At 37.6% G+C, this 23,840-nt stretch overlaps 2 protein-coding genes across 6 annotated transcripts; one reads left to right on the top strand and one right to left on the bottom strand.

The window, feature by feature from the left end:
* The first annotated feature begins 325 nt into the window (after positions 1-325).
* On the top strand, positions 326-16,225 carry vil1 (villin 1). Its single transcript, XM_053627332.1, has 20 exons — positions 326-1,227; positions 4,323-4,427; positions 4,557-4,631; positions 4,760-4,956; positions 5,614-5,722; positions 6,265-6,375; positions 6,534-6,736; positions 6,900-6,978; positions 9,375-9,473; positions 9,668-9,821; positions 9,918-10,018; positions 11,685-11,822; positions 11,929-12,087; positions 13,193-13,372; positions 13,882-14,027; positions 14,113-14,257; positions 14,730-14,918; positions 15,033-15,101; positions 15,200-15,343; positions 15,901-16,225. The coding sequence occupies exons 2-20, from the start codon at positions 4,347-4,349 to the stop codon at positions 16,012-16,014; spliced, it is 2,493 nt and encodes an 830-aa protein (XP_053483307.1). The 5' UTR covers positions 326-1,227; positions 4,323-4,346; the 3' UTR covers positions 16,015-16,225.
* On the bottom strand, positions 14,864-22,532 carry LOC128609034 (spermine oxidase-like). Of its 5 annotated transcripts, none has more exons than XR_008386153.1 (6): positions 22,280-22,531; positions 20,996-22,169; positions 20,714-20,897; positions 17,849-17,977; positions 15,860-15,987; positions 14,864-15,329 (listed from the first exon to the last, which is right to left on the bottom strand). XR_008386153.1 is itself a non-coding variant. In XM_053627335.1 (4 exons), exons 2-4 carry the CDS (start codon positions 22,147-22,149, stop codon positions 17,858-17,860), a joined length of 1,458 nt encoding a protein of 485 aa, XP_053483310.1. In that variant the 5' UTR covers positions 22,150-22,169; positions 22,280-22,530; the 3' UTR covers positions 16,816-17,857. The 5 variants fall into 5 exon arrangements, 3 of the variants coding, with proteins under 3 accessions (XP_053483310.1, XP_053483311.1, XP_053483312.1); XR_008386152.1 differs by having other exon boundaries at positions 17,825-17,977; positions 22,280-22,530; XM_053627335.1 differs by lacking the exons at positions 14,864-15,329; positions 15,860-15,987 and having other exon boundaries at positions 16,816-17,977; positions 22,280-22,530.
* Positions 22,533-23,840: the final 1,308 nt, after the last annotated feature.

The raw sequence follows: 23,840 nt of genomic DNA, 5'->3' as shown, positions 1-23,840 counted from the left end.
ACAGTGTCATTCACAAGGGATCCAGTATTGTCATGTTCACGTTGCTGCATGAGTTGTGCAGAACAAAAGCTGAGGCAAACACACTGCATCACTGTACATCTCACAAACACACGAGCAGTCCATTTTAGACCAACTGTTTTCCCATCTGAAGCCTGAACCATGCATAACAATTCTGCAAAAACAACAAAAAAGTGTAATTACTGAGTTAATTCCTGAGGTTTAAGAAAATGCAGGGTTTTTTTGCAAAGCATATAATTCAAGGCATTGGCATGGTAATATGAATGACTGAAATCAAGTTAAATAGATCTAAGCAAACTTTGTAGACAATTTGAAAAGGAATTGTAAGAATTCTGATATCACAATATCAGATGCAGATTTGACATGGCATGTGAGTGCATTTGTGTTGTTGGGTTTTCCTGTACAATTATTTTGATTGCAAAGTTATATTCAGAGTTTTAATTATGTGGAATGAGTGATCACTTACTGACATTTAGAATAGTGCTGAACAGATTATAATACCTGAATAACATAATATGTTTTCCAGTGCATTCATGCACTATAGTGTACAGACATTGCTAATAAGAATAGTTGTTAATACTAATCATACCCTGAAGAAACCTTGATGGATGGCAAATGTAAAACAATCAGTCACATGATAAGGTTCACTGTCAAGTTCAGAAATCGTGTAGTAGGGGATTGGGGTTTTGTTTGTTTGTTTGTTTGTGTTGGGGGGGGTTGGTTCTTTGTTGTTGTTGTTGTTTTTTTTTTGCCTTCACTGTTGGGCCTGAGATTGATAATTGTTACAGCTAAGAAATCCATTATTGGTGCTTCGTAGCATCTTATTCAAAACTACATCAAACAAAGACAGCAAGATCGCACAGTTTTCTAAACATAATATTTAGTTGTTTATCAATATCGAATCCTGGATCTGAACAAACTTTTTTTAAAGGGGAAAAATGCTTTAATTCCTCTATTGCTAACTACAATTACAGTAGAGGCTATAAAGTTCCTAGGTAATGCCTGTCAATAAATATACACACACACACACCTGTATGCAGATCCCTTGCACTCACCATAAAAGGCAAGCATCACCCTGAGTGGTTGGAAAAAGACAGCAAGGCCGAGAGGCAAAGTACAGGGGCTGTAAACTAGGGAGCGAGCATTACGGCCACTCCGACGCCATCTGTTCAATCCTGTAGCACTTCTCTGCTGTCTGTCTCTTTCTAGGTAAGTATCTCTTTGCAGGTGAGTTCACTTCTGTGGTGCTCTCCAAAAGATGCATTTCTAATCATTTCTAGTTAGCTTAATGATCACTCAAATCAGCTATAGATATGTGCATGAGTACATAAGTATCTGATGTAAATGTATGCCAAATTACTGGAATACATATCCTGCATGTCTATTCAGGTATTTGTTCAGGAAAACTGCAGTAAATTTTAAAAGTTATTTCCAGTTTGTTTAAGGCTGCAAAAGGTCGCATCAGCGCTTACGCAGTATTGCAATCATAAAATAATGATAACAAGCTTACATCCATAGAAAATGCCTCAGAACTATGTTTTGTAAGAAATATGTGGCTGTGCCGACTGAGCATTGTGCTGAAATTATTATATTAATCTACATTTTGTTGTGGTGACGAATAAAACAATCCTGTTGTCAGCACTGACAGTTTTTGAACGCCATTTGTTAAGGGTGTGACTATGCTGCAGTTGTTACAAAGTCTGCATATAATCACAAATGAAGAAAAAATAGATTGACTGTATCTTAAAGACCTAATATCTAACTCTTGTACATAAGGACTTGGACATCAACAGAATCTAATGGTGTTTATTTAGGAAAAACCCAAGTTTAGAGCTTATTTAGAGTCCAGTTGAGAAAGATTGGACTACAAGATGGAGGCGGCAGAATTACAACTAGGCGGCAATCAAACCAGATCACATCAAGCTCCAAACAAAGTATCCTGATAGAACTACACAAATACCATTTAACACCATGACAAATTACGCAATATGTTTGATGGAATGACATTGCGTTGTTTGAAGTATTTCTTAAGTAGGAAGGCTGTCAAGCTGAAGTCAGTAAGTTCATCTGTCATTTCATCAGCAGCTCGGTCCCGCCCACATTAGAGAGGGATTTCCAATGCAACCATAAGATCAGCTCACTAATAAGTCACTGCAGCCAGGGTAGTATACAAATGGTGTGTAGGGCAATTAAACCATAAAAATTATCATAATTCTAAAGCTTGACATGACCTCTTTGTTCTTGCGTTCCTAGAGTACAGATGGAATTTATGCTACCCAAATATCAATTCTCTAAAACACAGTCAGTGATGGTTTAGTTTAGCTTGACTGAAAGGCTTTGACACTTTCATAGTGAATAAGCATTTACTTAAGTCTAAATTAGCATCATCCTTATGCTTGATTATATCATTTTAGATTAGATTTTGTCTTTTGGACTATATAATCTCATCAAATAGAAAATAATATAACTAGATGTTATTACATGATGATGCCATCCTCGGACTTTTAAACCTGGAGGTTAGACATGCCCAATACAGCATTGGACAGCTGTCTCTTGTAAGCTTCTGACTAACACTGACAGAAGGAACAGTTACTGTAGGTCTATTATACAGTGGAAATTTAGACTGATTCAAATTCAAACATTATCAACTCAACTGTCTCAAAGGTTCCATAAACAAAAACAGAGAACATTAGGGAAAAGATTAGGCGTTGCTTGTGGTTTTGAGGCCTGAGGGCGGTTGAGAGCGGATGTGAGACTGAACAAGAGATACAGTGTGAGCTCAATTAAATTAACTATTACTAAATATATGAGCCACAGCATATTGAAACAGCTGGGTAGTGTGTGCACACACAAGGGATGCACTAAACAAACACTGTGGTAACACTTTACAGCTTTCAGTTCATCATCAACTTTAGTTCCTGTGAAAGAGGTTCACAAACTGTGGTTTTTTTAAAGGGCACTACATTTCAGAAACACTATTTACATATATACTATTTTTATATTTATCATTACACAATTATCATGACACACACACATATGACCATTGCTCATCCTTTACATCAATCATGATTACAGATAAACAGCTGCAGAAAAGCAATGATTGAAATGCAGAAGTTAAAAGGGTATTTCCATGGTCAGCCCAGTCGTACATATTTTTGTGCCTGTGACTCACAAAGGAGTAACTGTGCTGTAATTTGGAAATAACTTTTATAAAATTACAACTGTCAAATACATGATGATTAATACTACGATTAAAGTCTTTTGCTTTGAGTCGCTGCACTTTTGCCCTCCTGCTGTAGCTGATCATTCACCTTCGAGACCATAAATACTGAAACGTCACAGAATATGAAACCCAAGATTCACCCGTGCTTCAGCAAATACTCTAAGCTGAATAGTCTAGACTTGTGCCTTGGAACTGCTGCTGTAATCATAAAGACTCTCCTGTACTCATCTTAAGTCTCCTGTTTACAATATGCTCATACTGAACATTCTTTCAAAACACTCAGTATTGTTTTCCTTTATGCTTCGACACAAGTGTACTGTAATGACTTGTAGTCCCACTATGCAATGTCACCCAGAAGAAGATAGAGTTTTCTTGCCAGTGTCGCCTCTGGCTTGTTCAATAGGGATCTACGTCTACATCTGGATTGCTGTAAAGCTGCTTTGTGACTATGTCTATTGTTTAAAATGGTATATAAATAAAATCACGTCAGAAAGGCACTGTTTTAATCAATGCCAACATCATGTGCACACATGATACAAACAGTTATAGACAAATAAAAAGTTCTATATAAAAAACACAACTGACTTAATCTCTGTAAAATGAAAGTTTATAATTATTTAACTCACCGAAATGGTGCTGAATTGGTAACATTTTCAGTTTTTCCATGCTACAGCATTGTCTCTCACTTTCAGGCGTGAATACACCTTGAATGAAATGTAAGTCTGTTGCAGAGCACCACGCACACACACATTCACACACTCATTCACACCTAGGGGCAATTTATCTTAGACCATCGATCTAGTGTCAAGTTTTTGTGAGGTGGGAGGAAACCTACATGCACTGGCACAGAGAACACCCACGGAATCTCTGCAAAGACAGTGGTTTGTTTATTATAACACCCAGTGGAAGCAAGATTGTCATTGTGAGGAGTGAGAAAGGCCTCGTGTACAAGCAGTTGAAAACTGCTACAGTAAAATGTCAGCCTTATATACTCGGTTGATTATCTTATTTTGTGGAACTTCCATTTCTTAAAAAAAAAGATTTCTTATCAGTGTAATGATTTTCTCATCTCCTATCTCAGGTCCCTGATTCTGCAGCTGGCATCATGCCACAAGTCCAAACAAAGACCGACGTTAAAAAAGTCCTCAATAAAACCACACCAGGACTGCAGTTATGGAGAGTAGAGGTGAGGTTTGAACACAGAAGTCTGCTTAGTCGTTTGAGTTTAATATTCGAGCTAGAGAAATGTTCATGTTCATGTTTTTTTGTCACCTTTAACACATCACTTATCAGATCTCTGTTTTATCATGGACAGAAAATGGAGCTGGTGCCTTGCCCACCTAAAACATATGGACAGTTTTATGAGGGCGACAGCTATTTAATACTACATGTATGTATTTACTGCAAGATATCAGCTAAGTAATGAATATGATTAATCACTACTAAAAACCTTTAAAAAAAAATGCACTCAGTACAGAATTTCAAACAGAGTGCTGACTGTGACATGTCTTCAATCAGACGCAAAAGACCAGCAGCACCTTCACCTATGACATTCACTACTGGCTGGGCAAGGCGACTTCCGTGGATGAGCAAGGGGCTGCAGCCATTTACACTACCATGATGGATGACCACCTGGGGGGCGTCGCAGTGCAACATCGGGAGACCCAGGGCTATGAGAGCCCCAAATTCCAAGGCTATTTCAAACAAGGCATCATGTAAGGCCTTTCACAGATTAGCACTCAGAGAGTGAGTGGGTGCGTAGTTCTGAATCAACACATTTGGATAATCCAGTGAAGAGTCCTGACTAGAATGCAAGGAAATTTTTTAATTTGACAAAATGTACTGTAGCATTTGAAGGGATACTAGGAAGTAGACAGGTGCAGTAATCCAATCTGGAGATGACTAAACTTTGTGTTCGAATTTAAGGTAGAATCTCCATAGATCAGAAAGTAATATTCTTCAGTTATTAAAAAGATGAAATCTGCAGGATCTAGCAGCTGATGAATTGTAATTGGAGGAATTGGGATGACTGGTGCTGGTGACTGGAAGGTCCAGAAATACCTCCGTTCAATTCTGTCAATGCTGAGTTTTCATTTATTGCTCTCCAGTCAGAAAGAGAAAGTCAGTTTGATGTGCTTTGTAAGACCTGAATTGGGGGGGGGGGGGTGGAGTGAGAAAAAGAGAAGTTGTAGATCGTCCAGCTCTTACGGAAAACAGTCAGAGACAAGATGACCACTACTGTTTCAAGAAGTAGACCACAATCAATACTTTTTTGTGGGATGATCTAAGATGAAGAGTGAATTCTGCATTTACATCACTGTGACAAAGATAAAATAACCACATTAAGACACACTACATCCTCTTTCCCACAGTTATAAGAAGGGTGGAGTAGCTTCGGGGATGAAGCAAGTAGAAACCAACACATACAATGTCCGCAGACTGCTGCATGTCAAGGGCAAGAAGAATGTGGTTGCAGGGGAGGTGAGATAAATTTCATACTCCATCATGACACAGGAAGTGAAAGGTTTGTGTGGTATTTCACCAGAGGAGTGATCATTTCAAATATGTAAATGTTAGAAGAGCTGCTACAAGTCTGAACCCTTCATTCCTAGTGTCTAAAAAAAAAATCTAAACTTTGACTAGCTTTAATACACATAAGCAATCCATGAGCTTATGATCATATAAGGAAAGATCATGCTGTAGTCAAATATACACACATATGATACAGCATGCAGTATTAGTGAAATTTTCTATACAGTAAGATTTTCTGGTCAAATCAGAATGTCTTGAGGATTCACATATGCCTTTTTTTTAACACTGTTTTCACTTATTTACATACATAAAGAAGAATAGGCCACAAAGAAGAGTGATTTTAAAAATAAGGGAAACAATGGGGTGAAGAATGAATGCTAAAAACATACCCATAATTATATTTAATACTCTGTTTAATCCAACAGTCATCTAACAGATATTAAAAATAAATGGAGGACATTCTGTGCAAAGCTGTTTTGCTCTGTGCTCAGGTGGATATGAGCTGGAACAGCTTTAATAAAGGCGATGTGTTCCTATTGGACCTGGGGAACCTCATTATCCAGTGGAATGGCCCGCATAGCAATCGGCTAGAAAGGCTAAAGGTAAACAATTACTATTAGCTCAGCAAGCAGGTGTGTTAGCTATATATAGTAGATTTAAACAGTATAAACAGAAAGAATATGAAGAGTGCAAATCAAGTAAAGCCTTTTCAATCTCTGGTGAGACAGTGATAGAGAATTAACTGCTTATTTACATGTAGGGAATGAATTTGGCGAAAGATATCCGTGACCGAGAGAGAGGCGGTCGAGCACAGGTAACAGTGGTGGAGGGAGATAATGAGAGCTCTTCTGAGGAGGCCATGAAACTGATGAAACAGACCTTGGGTGAAAAAAGGAACATTAAAGAAGCCATTGCAGATGAGGTGGTGGATGAAAAACTGAAGTCCAGCATCAAACTATTTCAGTAAGATTGTTAAAATTGCATTTTACATACAAATCTATTTACAAATATCCTTTTAAAGGTTCACTAACTATAAAACTACATAGTTATTATTCTTGATTCCAAAGCAACCACTCGTTAATGCCTGTACTATATGAGCACTAAATTGTGCATTTGTGTTGGGCAGCATTTCAGATGCTGAAGGCAATCTGGTGGTACAGGAAGTAGCTGTGAAGCCCCTAACACAAGACTTGCTGAATCCTGACGTAAGTTACTAACTAACACAACAAACCAAAAAACATTATTAAAAGTGTGTTAAAATGGTAAAAGAGTTTAAAGAGCTTAAAAGGAGCTATATGGACTGAAAAGGTTTGGTTTCACACTGCAAGTTCAAAAGTTAAAGTTTATTTATCATTTGCACAGTAAGTCAAGACATATGTACACTGAAATGCTTAAATCGCTGACATAATACAAGATGAAAGATATACAAAACATACACACATGCACACACACACACACACACACACACACACACACAATAGCATGAAATAAGTACAATAAGAATAAAATATACAAAATGCAATATTCTGTATGTAAAAGTGACCGGCTTCAGCTTGTTTGGACTTGATAATAATGCTGTCTTTTTAAATACACTGCATATGTTTTACTTCAATTGGGGCATGGTGGCTAAGTGGTTAGCACGGTTGCTTCACACCTACAGCATTGGGAGGTCAATTCACACCTCCGCCCTGTGTGCGCAGAGTTGACATGTTCTCTCCCGTGCTTCGGGGTTTTCTCTGGTTTCATCCTCCAGTCCAAAAACATGCATTGTAGGCTGATTGGCATTTCCAAATTGTCTGTAGTGTGTGTGTGTGTGTGTGTGATTGTGCCCTACGATGGGTTGGCACCCCGTCCAGGTTGTCTCGTGCCCCAAGTCCCCTGGGATAGGCTCCAGGTTCCCTGCGACCCTGTGTAGTACAAGCAGTACAGAAAATGGATGGATGGTGTCACCTGAATGTCCAAGCCAGAACAAAATGGTATTTGAATAATTTCAGGGGAGTGAAAGTACTGTACCTTTTCTTACAATCTGATTGTGAACTAATTATGTTTCCCTAGCTCAATATAAGTAGGCTACTTCACCCAATTACTAAATACAAATGACTGGATTATTAGATATAAAATGTTAGGACAACTTATACGTAAACATAAATCTAGGAATTAGTCTGTATTTCAAACATTAATTAATTAATTAAAACCCAGACTCACCAAGTGTATTACCATAATAGTTATGAGGAATGAACCATTATAAACACTATGTTGTACAGGATCACAGATATGTGAGCACCAACAAAATGGCTAAAATAAACCAAAAAAAAACCAGGAAGGACATTTGTTGTAAGTCAGACATGGTGGTTTCCATCACTAAAATATAATTGTGAATTCTAAAATGTAAAAAAAGAAATACAGCACACACACTCTTCTTTTTAAGTGATTGTGAGGAGCTAATTTGATTGGGTATCACAGTAACATGATTCCTCTTCATGACCACTCCTCTGTCATTCTTATGTATTCTAATTCACAGTAACCCCCCCTACCCCGCCACACCCCAGCTGTTGTTGCCAGGTTATCACCTGCACTTGCATGAAGATCATAAAAATAGGGCCCAGTATCAGATTGCACTACAGGAATTAGATATTAAAAATAGCTGTGGTTCTAGTATTTCTATTAGCAAAGTCATTGAAAAAATAAACCTTGCCTTGCGCTGTCTTTTTGTGCTATATTTTCATGGGCCTCACATTGCTCTGTGCCAACACTCCTCATGTAACAGGAAGTGAGCAAGGTATGAAGCAATTTCATGTGCTCAAGACAATGCCCTAGCCTTTGTTAAAAATAGGGCCCTGTGTGTTTAGAACATTTCACAGTATAATTCTAGATGCACAAACTTGTTGAAGAGAAACCACTTTACCATAGTGTAGCTGTGTTTTGGTTTTATTTTGTTTTTGGTGTAGTTTTTAAGGATTGGATTACAAATTGTAACGACTTACAACAACTTACTGCCTGATTAGCCAACAGTACAATACTTCACGAACTCAGGGAGAGAGAACAACCCAGTGCAAAGGCCATGCTGATATAAATGACTGTAACACTGCATAAAAGTCAAACCCTATGAAGATGCACATGCATTTTCTAGGTCTCCAAGGGTCATAAAGTAATGAGCAGAAAGATAAGAGCCATACCTTAATCAATGACAGGATCATTGTAAAGTTACAAAAGACAGATCGTCTCCCAAGATCATTTTCAAAGGGAAGGAATTGAAACAAACGTACTTCTCCTTCAAGGCAGTGTTGTGATAGTTATAGTCAAAGTTGAACTCCGTGGTCTTCAGTGAAAAAGAGTGGCAAATTAAGAAGTGAGACAGGGAAGCAAATCTAGACAAAAGGAATAAGCACATTCACATTAAATACATAGTGATGTACTTGTATCTCCATGCAAGTGTTAGCACCATAAATATGTTGCAAAGTCATAACGGAGATCCACAAGGCTGACTGAATAATAGATAAGCAACTTCCACCCACGACAATATTCACATAGTATAGATATGGTCATTCATTACCGAGCTTATATCATATTACATTAAATACATATCTAATCTCTTTGACAGGACTGCTATTTGCTGGATCAGGGTGGAATACGTATCTTTATCTGGAAGGGCCGGAAGTCATCCAAAAGGGAGAGGTCAGAATCACTACAGAAAGCTGAGGTAAGAGACACATCTCAGCATCATGCCCTTAAAAGGGACTGAACTTTCAGTACTTAAATTGACTCACATAGTGAGTTTGCTAGTTCTGCAATTTCAAATTTTATTTTTAAAATAATTTTCCACAGACCTCATAAATACAATCCCACAATATGCAAAAACATATATAGTATTTTCTTACATCCTTACACATTCAGGCATACAAAAAGGCCAAAGGTTATCCCCTATCCACTTACGTGGAGACAGTAAATGATGGCTCAGAGTCTGCAGTGTTCAAGCAGCTCTTCCAGAAATGGACAGTGAAGGGACAAACTACTGGACTGGGCACAGCACATACTGTAGGCAAAATAGGTAAGCAAAGCACAGCTTAATTATTTAACAGAAAATGATACCTAGTGTACAAATATATCCAAAATGTTCTAGATGCATTTAAATTTTTCTCTGTAGCCAAGGTTGAACAGATAAAGTTTGATGCCACATCAATGCATGCCAGGCCTGATATAGCAGCTCAGCAGAAAATGGTGGATGATGGGTCTGGTGAAGCCGAGGTTAGTAACCACTAAAAAATATAACCAGCTAGATCTTCAATAAAAGATAACCTTTATCATTGTTATTTAGATTACAGTTGTCCAGACTTAATCTGTGTAATTTGCGTAATCAGTCACAAATTATTGGGTTATACTGTATTTGGATCGTCAACTTTAGACACTCTACAAACAAAAAACATCTATAGACCATCAGATTGGTATATTGCCAATTTGCTGTGGTTCTATCATATTTTCTATTTTTGTGGTTAAAAATTAATGTACCTGCACTGACATTAGTGGAGCAAAACACAGTTGTGTATGTAACATACATATTTTCAACTCATTCTGGATTTTTAATACCAAAATGGCATTTCATTATTTTCAAGGTGCAAGTGTCCTGTATCTTTTCTTACCATGTGATTTTTGTGGACTACTTATGTCTTCACAAGTCGATGTAAATATTACTTCACTTGACTTCTAAATACAAAGAATTAAAATATTAGACATAAAATATTACAACAACTTATATGTGGCTACTAAACATAAATCCAGAATCTGACACACAATTATTTCTATGTTATATATTTCTAAAAGGAAGACAATTGATAAAGTCCACATGAACTGAATTTAAAATTGTGACATGACTAAGGATGAGTTGGTAGTCTATAGATGATCTAATAACCATCAAGCGCTAGAAACTAGGCCTTCCAAAATACTGCATTTTCCCTACAGAGCTGTATTTGAATTTAATGCTCACTATAAAAATGTAAAGTTGGAAGCAAATATTATGATAGAGTGAAATAGTGAACATCACTTCTTTGGAACCAAAGTCAAAATCAGTGATGATGAAGTTTGGGGGTTTCAGCACATGAAAGTTGTATAGTTATTAACTGTTCAAGTCAAAAAGTCAAAGTCATCTTTATTGTTATACCTTCTTATCGCAGACATGTTGAGTATGGAATGAAATATAGTTTCTCCAGGACACGATGCTACATTTAACATAAACCAGCAGCAGACAACAGTGCAAACAGTCAGACAATAGACTATACACAACACAATACAACAGACTATACAACCATCAAGCACAGGCTCTGTTCAACATTCTAAATGATTACAATGTTTATTTGGAAATTACAGGAATTAATAGTGAATCCAGACCATGAGTGCACAATAGTCACAATTACAATTAGACTTATATTCACAGCAGTTAACAGATGCCTCCATCCAGTACTCTGCAATGGTCTAAGAATACCATATATATATATATATATATATATATATATATATATATATATATATATATATATATATATATATATATTTGGGAGTTAATTCAACACTATTCAAATGTTCCTAATACAACACAAGGGATTTTACTGTGTGTGTGTGTGTGTGTGTGTGTGTGTGTGTGTATATATATATAGAGAGAGAGAGAGAGAGAGAGAGAGAGAGAGAGATAATTGTTTTTTCTTGTATCTTGAGGAACAGCATCAGCTCTAGCAGTACTCGTACCTTATAAAACAGTACTTGTATCTTCTTTTAAAATAATTTTTCTAAAATTCAAGGGCATCCATCCTGTTTATATTCATGTGCCATTATCAGAAGGAGAAGTGGATGTGTGTTAAGCGCTGTTAAGAAATCAGCCCAGATGCAGTTTGAGCAAGTAGATGTCCATTTCTTCTTTCAGGTATGGAGAATACAGGACAATGAACTAGTCTCTGTGGAGAGAAAGTGGCTCGGCCACTTCTATGGTGGTGACTGCTACCTCATCCTCTACAAATATGAAGTCAATAACAAAATGCACTACATTCTTTACGTTTGGCAAGTATGTGCACATGTTATCCCATACCTTTCACAGTTCATTATATCACTTTTCACAATCACTGGTCAGTCATATTTGTTCAAGCCGTTTACATACTGTATTGTTTCAGGGTCGTCATGCAAGCACGGCAGAACTGACAGCATCTGCATATCAAGCAGTCATTCTGGACCAGAAGTATAATGGGGAACCAGTGCAAGTTCGAGTGCCTATGGGGAAGGAGCCCATGCACCTTATGGCTATTTTCAAGGGCAAGATGGTGATTTATGAGGTGGGCATGAGAGCTGACTAGAGTTTTAGGGGCTTCCAAAACCAGAATGACTCATTTTGCCTCAGCACCTCCACAGGTGTGGTTAAGAGGATGGCGAAATAAACAACTATATTTGTCTGTGGTATCTTCACAAAATCCAAAAAAATGATATTACGTAGTTTTACATTTTGTTTTAAATTGAATTTTTTTGTTTGTTTGTTTGTTTTGGTTTTTTTTTTTGGTTTTTTTTACATGAACTGGGCATAAATCCCTCCTGCACATCAAAATTGATTACTTACTTACAAAGTGATAGGATGTTTGCTGAGTTTTTATTGGCATTTTTTTACTGAATATTTTTGAATGATTCATTATACAATAATATTGATTAAACAATACAAATGACTGAATACAATACAGTTGAGTGTATATGTTTGCATCGCTCATGATCTCTGGGGAGAAATGGAAAATCACCTCTAATTTACAACATATGAACAAAAAATAGAATTCCAGATGCAAACATGAGTGAGAAAGTCCTAACGGTGAAGCAAAATCAATAGAATTCTTTTCCCCCATATGATATACAAACCTCTGCACTGTAACTATAACTGTATTAGTTACTCAACTCAGTGGCCTCTCTACTTTCCTCTGCATTTGCACTAAAACACTTAAAAATATATTCATTTTAACAGTTACATTTCAGCAATATTGCACAATCAAGAGTGCAGTTGAACTGAATATCAGTATTCAACTATAGGCACAAGGCTGCAGGCCAAGTGCTGCTATTCAATATTAACTGTTATATAATCATCATTAACAAATAATAGCAAAGGTATTGTTGGCAAAAAAATATTTACAGTGGCAATGGTATGAAGGCAAATCGGTATCAAAATATTTTTGTTTGTTTTATTTGATGTGACTAAATATTAAAACTTTTGTAGCCTTCTGGTTAGTGTCACTAAATCCAGTTTCGGTTTTAAGATATTTTATATATTTATTAGTATGTTGTATATTTATGTATATATTTGATATATTTTCTCTCTCTCTCTCTCGCTCTCTCTCTGGCTGACACCAGTCTGGCTTAATAAAATGTAGTCTTAATTGACTTCTACTCTCTATTGATTCATAGGAAGGCAGTTCTAAAGACGACTCTTCTTATGGTCCATCAGGACCAAGACTATTCCAGGTTTATGGCACAAATGAGTTCAACACACGTGCAGTTGAGGTGTCTGCTCGCTCTTCCTCACTCAACTCCAATGATGTGTTTGTACTCAGCACCCCCAACTGTTGCTACCTGTGGTATGGAAAGGTCAGTGTCAATGCCAACATTGTCTCAACTCCAACTTAACGAGATCAGCAACAACGGTGTATTACTTCTAACACTAAGGAACATTTAAGTTAGAACATTAGGTGTTTGAAATTTTTGTGATATAAGTGTAGTAAGTGTGTCTGTCAAGTTGAACCTTACTTTGAGATGTTATGTTTTAAGCCCTGGTCACTAGCAATCCTCTCTGGCAAAAAAAAAAAAAAGTCTTTCAGGTACGTCCATAGTGTCTGTATGGTCAAGAATTTACTGTTTGTGCCTCACAGCTTCACCATTTGATTCTTAGGTCCAATGCCAAATTGACCCTAAGTGTAAATTAGTGTATGGGAGTGTGCAGTGGATGCAGTGACCTGCCATCCCACCCTGGGTGTATCCTGCCTTGCACCCAGTGTTCCTAGGATAGGCTCCTGATTCACCATGACCCAAAAAACAGTTCTTGAAGATGACTGAATAGTAAACTCTAAGTGTAATCACAGGATGCAATTTTCCTCTAGGGCTGTAGTGGGGATGAGAGAGAGATGGGGAAATCTCTGGCTGACATCATTTCCAAGAGAGAGAAGCACGTCATAGCAGAGGGTCAGGAACCTGCTGATTTCTGGTTGAACCTTGGCGGAAAGTCCCAGTATGCCAGTGGCAAAAGGTGAAATGACATAAAATAGACAAATATCAGCATTCCTAAAAATCTGTCAATTTAATTAAGCTCTGCTTTCTGTTCTCATGACTAGACTGCAGGATGAAACCAGTCAGATTAGCCCCCGCCTCTTTGAGTGCTCCAATCAGACTGGTACATTCATTGCAACTGAGATTACAAACTTTGACCAGACTGACTTGGATGAGGATGACATCATGCTGCTAGATACCTGGGACCAGGTATGTGGTCTCGCTCCTTTCTGGAGGAAATTAACCAGAATTTTCTGATTTATAATCCTGTGTAAATCAAGGCTTTTTCATACAAATGTTGTGCTTGTAGGTTTTACACCAGATGCAAAAAACATCTAACAACTAGCTAACTACATCATCATAGAATATAAGCTCATGCTGTATATTGATAGTGATAGATAAAAGACCATGAACGTAACAACAGCCATTATTATCCCAAGGTCATGAGTATGAGTAATTGGTCTGTTACCTCTGACATAGCTGAAAAAAGTAGAAAATAAATTTGGTTGATTTTAGTAAAACCTTTGCACTAAAAAAGCTTGGTGTGCTTTTTTTATTATTATTATTTCAGTGTATACATTTTTCAGCTTTCAAACTAAGCAACCAAAATATAGCTGAAATTTAATAGGGTGATAAATGTGTGTCATCAGGCTGTAACTGAAAGCACTTCTCCATTCATCAGATATTCTTGTGGATTGGTAAAGGATCCAATGACATAGAGAAGAAAGAATCTGTGGTTACAGCACAAGAGTACCTGAAAAGCCATCCTGCTGGACGTGACCCAGACACACCAGTACTCATGGTCAAGCAGGGGTTCGAGCCGCCTACCTTCACTGGCTGGTTCCTTGCCTGGGACCCTCACATGTGGAGCGTATGCACATTTTAATAAGTTTAACACTCACTAAGATTACTATTCATTTTTCCATACATGATGTATCCCACAGCAGTAATAATCTCAAACTGAAAGGTGCTCTGCTTTTTTTAGAGTGGAAAATCTTATGAGGAACTGAAATCTGAGCTTGGAGATGCAACAGACATCATTAAGATTACAGTGGTGGGTTGTAATGTAGTTTTTCATTATTAAACTTGTGAATGAAGGTTTCGACTAGTATTCGGCTCTGGTGACCATCAGACTGTGTGTTGTAAATTTAGGACCTCACCAACTCTCACACCATCTCAGAGAATTCTGGAAAAGTCCCCATGTCCTCCACTATACTGCCAAAGCATCCGAAATCCAAGCTGGTGAACTGCTCAGTAGAGGACCTGCCTGAAGGCGTCGACCCTGCCAGAAGAGAGGTATTTACATGAAGTACCCATAACTAAATAAAATCCTACTGCTCGTGTTCTTCATTCTCAGATCAGACAAACTTTATGTAAGTAATAAAACACAACAGTGCATGCTGTTATAGGGAAATGGGATGGTGTGATGTGTCCCAGTTCATTACCACCTGATGTTTTTCCTATAACAGCATGTTTTAAACAGTCATTCTGTCACCAGACACCAGTTCTTCTCTCTCACCTTTAGGTCTGACACTTCCATAAATGTTAAATAAATGTCTCTTTAAAAAAAACTTCACCATATCAGTGATTTGTTTAACTGTTTTCCACTGTTAAGTAACAACACATATTTTATTCTTTTAATATTAGCCTTAGCTTATGTGGAGCATCTGCCATACAAGTCCCTGTGAATTACGATGAAAACAATAGCGTATTAGAAGGAACGCAACCTGTGACTTGCCTTTAAAGCTGCTCAACCCATCAGATTTGAGAATTCAACAATGCTGTGGAATAAAATAATTTAACCGTTCTAACTTCTGACAGTGAGATGGTCTCCATCTTGTCTCTGTCCTCAGGAATATCTCTCAGATGATGACTTCGCTTTAGTCTTGGGTTTTTCACGGATGGATTTCTACTGCATGCCCTTGTGGAAACAGAAGAATCTGAAGAAAGAGAAGGGCCTGTTTTAAGAGGGACAACAGGAATCCTTCACCATTATGACTGCCCCTATTGTGAAATTATAAATCTGTTTATTTACATACATTTTCTTTTAAGTATCATATATAGAAAATTTACTAACTTAAACACAATTCCTTTTTTTGAAAAATTTAAACTAATAAAGCTTTATGACTAGTTTGACGTTTACATAGATTGTTTAATAAGATGTACGAGTAATGGCTAGTAACTGAATGGACTATTTAACAACTATTTGGTTGATAGGCAGCTTTTTCACAGTACTGTCTTTCTTACATTCATGAATTTATGCTGAAAAATAGGATAAATCTGGAGTTTCACATCAGTCCCTTACAGATTTCAAGGCCAAGAACCTATGGAATATGATTGTATTGATTGTTGTGCCAAATAAATGTATAATGTACACTAAAGGATATCAATGTTTCCTAACACCTGCCAATAAAAATACTAATACTAATTTACTAATATGTCAAGATCTCATGTCATTAATTATTCCAAGCTGTGTTTGATATTTTTAACACAAGCACACATAGATATTTAGCACATAGGCCTACACATACACTTGATGTCACTTCCTTCCTTCCTTCCAGTTACATACCCTCATATTAATTGAATGTGTATGCATGTAGTGTATAGCTATATAATCCCAGCAGTCTGTATTATTTTATTTACTTTTTGTTTATAACATAAGGTAGACTTTAAATGACTATTAGTCTTAAATGTGGCTGGAATGAAAACCCCATACTGGCCCTTTACATGTTCTATTATTTTTAGAGCAGTGTACCTAGTTTTTTTATACTTGTAAATTAAATAAGACATGCAAACATATGCTAAAGTCATAAACATGAGTACCATGTCCTTGTTATAGTATGCAAAAGAAAAGCAATCAAGCCAGGAAAATATGTCTGATGTCAACAGAGTCTTGCTGTTATATTTTATAATGATTATTTTATTGCAGGTTTAATAAGGACAGTCTGAAAGAACATTGGAGGAAAAGTTACGTTTTAAAAAAAAAGTACCCGATATAATGACTGTATAGTAATGTTATAGCACTGTACTCTAGGAATTTACTTTAAAGCACTTGATAATATTCACTAATAAATCATCTAACATTTCATGAGATTAACTGTTAGAAAAGAGAACTTAGTGAACAGCACACTGCTGTAACTCGTAACCTCACCCTTCAATGCACTGATTATAGGTACACTGTTAATCTTTTTTTTCCATAAGTCATCAGCCCAGTTCTTGAAAATCTACCACCCTGACATTTATTTCCAAACCTCTTACACTGTAACTAAGTGTTCAACTAACTGGATTGTTGTTTTATTTGATTTCCAATCTTATTGGCTGAGGCCTTGTTTATTTTATATTTTTAATGAAAATTGGTTGTGTGATTTTAGGGTCTTACATACTATGAACCTTACATGCTGTTAACCAACTAGAAACTTCACTTTCATACTGCGTCATCACAAGTAAGGGTGAATTGCACAACATCGCCATCTGGTGAAATACAGTTTCATTTTGGCTTTCTATTAACTGTCAGTTTATACACCACAATACTTCCTTTAGAACGCTTCCTGTTTTGGGCCAAGATCTTTCTTATATCTTTTCACTGCATTTTTGAAAACTAAGCACAACCAATGGATCATCTGCATTTTCATTACAACATTTTCAATTGTTACAAACTATACACAGCACCAACAATTATTCTTCTTAAGAATACATTTCTACAATTATTCTCTCAAATTATTAGTCATAAAACTTTCATGGATCAACATTAAAAAAAAAGCAAAAAGCAGTACACACATCATGTTCTCAATGGACAGACACCTTAATGGCTTAATGAGAGTAGTGGTCAATGAGTCTCTGTGCTTCTCTGACCCCTGACAGATAGGCTCCATGGGTGGTGGTGTAGAAGTTCTCATGAGTGGCTTCACCTGCAAACAGCACCTGTAGAGGCTTCAAAAACACAATAAATGAATTAAAAGTCTCCCCTCCCACTTTTTTTTGTGTGTGAAAGTTGTAAATTATTGGCTCTTTATCAGAGCTAGTATTTACTATTGTCTTAGATAATGATCACCGACCACCAGAGTTAGGCTTACGAGTTGGGTGTAACATTTAACGAGTTGTGTGTAACGCTTTACGAGCTGGGTGTAACATGTAACGAGTTGTGTGCCACACTTCACGAGTTGGGTGTAACATGTAACGAGTTGTGTGTAACGCTTCACGAGTTGGGTGTAACATGTAACGAGTTGTGTGCAACGCTTCACGAGTTGGGTGTAACATGTAACGAGTTGTGTGTAACATTTTACGAGTTGGGTGTAACATGTAACGAGTTGTGTGTAACGCTTTACGAGCTGGGTGTAACATGTAACGAGTTGTGTGCCACGCTTCACGAGTTGGGTGTAACATGTAACGAGTTGTGTGTAACGCTTCACGAGTTGGGTGTAACATGTAACGAGTTGTGTGCAACGCTTCACGAGTTGGATGTAACATGTAACAAGTTGTGTGTAACGTTTTACAAGTTGGGTGTAACATGTAACGAGTTGTGTGTAACGCTTTACGAGTTGGGTGTAACATGTAACAACTTGGGTGTAATGCGTTACGCCTTGTTTATGCTTCCACCTGACTGCAGGTGCACCTCCCCAAAGGGACGAGGAGCATAAGCTCTCAACAAGTATAAACTTGACGCGCTCGCCATTATAATATTCTTTGAAAGAACGGGTGCGACTAAAAGAGTAATCGTCCTATTAATCTTCAGGAATTAGGTGTGAGAAGAAGTAGTTTGTCGGAACAACCATAAGAACGCTTACAAACATGAATTCTGAGGAGCAATTGCTGTTGTTATCTAAAAGACGGAGGAGAAAAAGATGGAATGTCTGTCCATTAAATACCGAACTAAAATATGAGAACATGTATAAAACTAAACTGAACAACCTCAATTTTTTTTCAAATTTCATTCATTTCATTAACATTTTTATAAAACATTTACCTTTACGCTCATTAAATAGACATGTTATTTATTGTAGTCTTATTTTGTAGATGTTAGCAGTTACTGTGGACAGAAACAAAAAGTGGGAGCTTCCTGCAGATGTTATTTCTCACATTTACAAAATCAGGTGAACATGTTTGCCCATCGATGCAAATGTCTCTTTATGTATAGAGACAAAAGAAAGTTATTACAGAATGATCACTCTGTATGGCCACCCATCAACGTAAATGTCTCTACACATTACTGTAATTTAATTACTTGTTCTGATAATGCAGTAATGTAACACATTACATTTTAAATTTATGTAATTTGCTTACAGTTACAGATGTCAATAAAATTACGTTACAAATTTATTGTTAGGAAAACATTATTAAGTAAAATGCATTTAAAAAATAAATCACGCTTTGCCCAGAAGCTTTTTTCTTTAGCCCTGAATAATCCTCCACTTGGAGCGGTTTGTCACACCATAAACACTGAATGTCAGTAAAAGAAGACCGCCTGAGATTTTATATCTTCAGCGAACAATCAGACAGGTTTACAGGAAACATACATGGAAATACTCGTGTCTTATTGGCTGACAGCTCTCAATTCTGCCAAACGCTAGCTCACAATCAGTGTGAGGAAAAGTGGATATACGCTGATTTTTTGTTTTAAACATTAAAGGGGTTGAAACTGAAACACTAACATCCTGTGATGCTGGGCAGGAAAACAAGCTGTGTAAATGTCTATACGAGTTCCAGTTTACATGAACATGATATGAGCAGAGCACAAGGAAAGATAATGTACTTTACATGGCACTGTAGCAGCTAAACCCATACAATAATAGCTTAGCTGTGCCTCCACTTGGCTAACGACACCAAACTAGCCGAGTTAGAAAAGTTTGATATTTTATCATTCTGGTAGTCCTACAAACAGTGACAACACCCGAGAAGTTTTATAATAAATCCCACTTTTTCTCATCACATCATACATTGACTCTTGCTAAAATTACTGAAAGAACTATGAGTTTCACTTTGTAGTTTATTTTTGAAGGTTTTGAACGTAATGTGAAAGTAAAGTAATTAGTAATATGATTACTGATCTGATTAATCTGATCTACAACTAGAATTTCTGTTCAGATATGCCAGAACACTGCTTTGGGTGTTGAAGTGTTTTGGAGTATGATTACTAGAAAGGTCAACAGAAGAGCACACTACTACAAAAAACGATTTTCAGTTAGGTTCTTCAGTTTGTCCTTCCGGAGGAAACACGAAATGTTTTGTGAACGCTACAGTAATGTCTCTTGGAGGGGAAAAACACTTTTTAGTTTCCAAGTAGAATGTTTTCTACTCAGAACTTTACTGATGCCACAGCAGTTCTTCAAGCAATCTTAGTCAAATGTAAAAACCCTTCCCAAAAGAGTGGAGCCTATTATAATAGCAAAAGCGGGACCAGCTCCATGTTAATGCCCATGGTTTGGGAATGACCACATATGGGTATGATGATCAGGTGTCCACATACGTTTGGCAATATAGTGTATTTACAACCTCAGACTGTATGTGCACAAAATCTGAAACCTGTTTTCTTTTCAAAACATTTTTCTACTTCAAAATTCTAAGATACAGAACTCGATTCTGGCAGTACATGGAATTTTAAACAGTTTTGTATTTTATAAAGTGCTTTAATAGTAATTGTACTAATAGTAGTAATAGTAAGTTTTATACCTTACTGTGTGAAGCTTTCCCCTGAGGAGGAAGAGGTGTTGCTAGTGCTTTTTGTTCTCTCACGCCATTCACCTCCTTGGGAATATATGTATAGGAGCCATAGACATTAGAATCATGACCCCACTTAGTGACCAGAACTTTCGACACATCAGGAACAGGCCAGTCAGTGAAAGACCTGAGTAATCTTTCAAACACAAAAAAACATAGTTTTCAGATCTTTTTTCAAAATTTTACACAAATAACAAAATAAGCCAAGTATTTATGGGACAGCATGAAGACTACCTTACACAGATATCTCCAACCTCACTGTCCTGCAGGGTCTCCATATGAAGAGCCTCTCTGCCTGTGATCCAGCCGCAGAGCACTGTAGGGTGACGGGCCACAGCGTCAAAGCCTGAAATCTTTTTAAACCATGTCTCTTCCCAGTCATCTTCTTCGTCTTGACTGCTATAGACTGCCTTATCTTCAGGTCCCTCGTCCCAAACAAGTTGGATTCCTTCACAGTCTTCTGGCCAAAATCGCTCACTGAAACACAGGAAGATCTTGTCCACTGTACCAAAGCCGAGTCTCTCAATAGCATCCAGCTTTGATTTTGGTAGGTCAGGTTCAAACATGGTTCTTGCTTGTTGTTTTAAAACCCCCAGAGATACAGTCACAATCACATGGTCAGCTTGAATGATCTGATCATTTTCACAGATCACTCTTACAGGATGCTTCTCTTCTTTGCCTTTGTTCCCCTGGGAGTCCCACTCGATGCTCTTCACTGCTGTATTGCTCAGAATAGTTCCTGAAGGTAGACCTTTCAGAATAAGATCTAAAATTGCTTGATAACCCCCAGGACCCAGGGTATTATGGAACTCCCCATCAGGTGTAATATATTCACTAGCCTGAGATGCAGACACTTCATATAGAGAAGATGTAGCTTCGTCTGTGCATTCATTTCTCTTGCACCATTCAAAAATTCTTGATCCATCTTCTGAAGATGCTAAAGCAGATTCAGCAAAGGACGCATCAAGGTAATCTCCCAAAGTAAGGGCTCTGTACTTTTGTGGCAATTTTTCATCAAATGCCTTGGAGATGAGTTTGTCAAATCGAGAGGTGACCTCATCAGCAAGTTCATCTGGCAAGGGTGCTCCACCCTCCTTAAAAAAGTAGTCTCGAGAACTCTCCGAGTCATCCATCAAAGCTTCTTCAGCTAGCAGTTTATGTTTTTTTGCTAACTTGTAGAGGGGATTCCCATTCTGTCCATGGATCCAGTTAGCACCAAGTTCAATAATGTTCTCTGTAAATGGTTTAGTAGTGCAAACTCTTCCTCCTACTCGCTCTTTAGCCTCAAGGATCTTGACATTCTGAAATCCAGCCTGGACCAAAGAGGCTGCTGCAGCCAAACCTGCAAATCCTGCACCCACCACCACGATCTTGGCATCTCTGGACATGACTGAGAATGCACTCTTGCCTTGAAGAAATAATCAGACTGTTGATCAATGAAGATCTTTTATGTTGTTCGGGGGGGCGGGGGGGGGGGGTAATATATGAAAGAATTCCGAACTAAAAAATATTACTCACATCCAGTTGTTTTATTCAGCAGTAAAGGTGTTCTGGTCTCGCAGCGTGTTAACTGACTTTGTGCTCTTGCGCTGAGTTAAAACCTGTTTAACAAGAAGAGAAACTCACCTTTGCTAAATACTATGGGGCAGCAAGGTCACGTGATAAGAGTCCACACCTTAAGGCTAGAGTCAACATGAGTCATCTAGTGCAGTGGTTCACCAGGGGGACGGAGAGATCGGAGGGGGGGGGGCGCAAATTGTTTTCAAGAAAAAAAAACACAGACGGGGCATAAGTTGGGTACTAGGTGTATTTTTATTGCTTTTCACTAAAGGAAAGGAAAAAGAACCTGCATTGTCTTTTTGCTGGGGAGAGGCGGAGTTTAGCCTGCCTTTTATCTAGCTGTCAGTGCAGACCAGTGTTGCCAGTTTAGCGACTTTTCACACCCCTTTAGCGACTTTTTTTTTTTTTTTTTAGCAAATAAAAGCGCATAGTGACAAATCTAGCGACTTTTTGGACAAACCTTAGCAACTTTCTAAATGTCGCCAGTACTGTCCTGCTGCGCTCTCACAAGCCAGAGATTTTTTTTTTTTTTTTTTGGATCATAGAATTTTTATTGGATATTTGCATTTGACACATTATAACACCACACCCAACAACCCCAACAAAACAACCACAGCCAAAACCAAAAGAAAGGGGGAAACAAAAAACAATAACAAACAAACATTCAAAGAAAAACACCAAAAAAAAAAAAAAAAACGAAAAAAAAAGGTAAGATGATTAGTGTTTATCGTCTACCTTTCCTCAATCCACCTCCAGAGTGCGTACATCATTGAAGTGGGTAATAAATTGTTGCCATTTTCCCAAAAATGAGTCACCCTTGTCTCTAATGTTGTACTTGATTTTTTCAAGTTTTAAAAATAACATTAAGTCTTTATGCCAGACTGCTATAGAGGGGGGTTGTGGAGAGGTCCAAGACAACAAAATTCCACGCTGAGCAAGTAACGATGCAAAGGCCACAATACTAGCTTGTTTATGGTTCAGACTCTGATACTGAGATGAAACACCAAAGATGGCAATTAAAGGACAGACATCCAATTTGATTTTAAGAACGTCGGACATAGTTTCAAAGAAAGAGTTCCAAAAGTTCTGCAGTTTGGGACAGAGTGTTGCATTTTTCACACATGTCAGGAACATTGGGATATATTTTTGACAATTTACTCCTAGACAGGTGAGCTCTGTGGACCACTTTAAATTGTATGAAACTAAGTCTAGCACAGGATGTGGTGGTACGTATATTATCTAACGCTCTGCCCCAGTAATCATCCTCAAGCTCCAGGCCCAATTCCTCTTCCCAAGCACTAATGGTTTTGATATTTTAAAAATCGTCCTGTGACCAGATCGTTGCATATATCCGTGAGATAATGCCACGCTTATGAGGATTCAGCTTGAACACCTCTTCCCATGCAGACTTTGTAGGTAAGGAGGGAAAACCAGCAAATAGGGAGGAGACACAATGCCTAATTTGAAAGAAACGGAATAGGTGAGACGGAGGCAGACTGAATGACGAGGACAACTCAGA

Source organism: Ictalurus furcatus, chromosome 6 (genome assembly GCF_023375685.1).
Source record: "Ictalurus furcatus strain D&B chromosome 6, Billie_1.0, whole genome shotgun sequence".
NCBI classification, from domain to species: Eukaryota; Metazoa; Chordata; class Actinopteri; order Siluriformes; family Ictaluridae; genus Ictalurus; species Ictalurus furcatus.
Note: the sequence above shows the minus strand (reverse complement) of the source record. Positions and strands in the feature narration are given on the sequence as shown.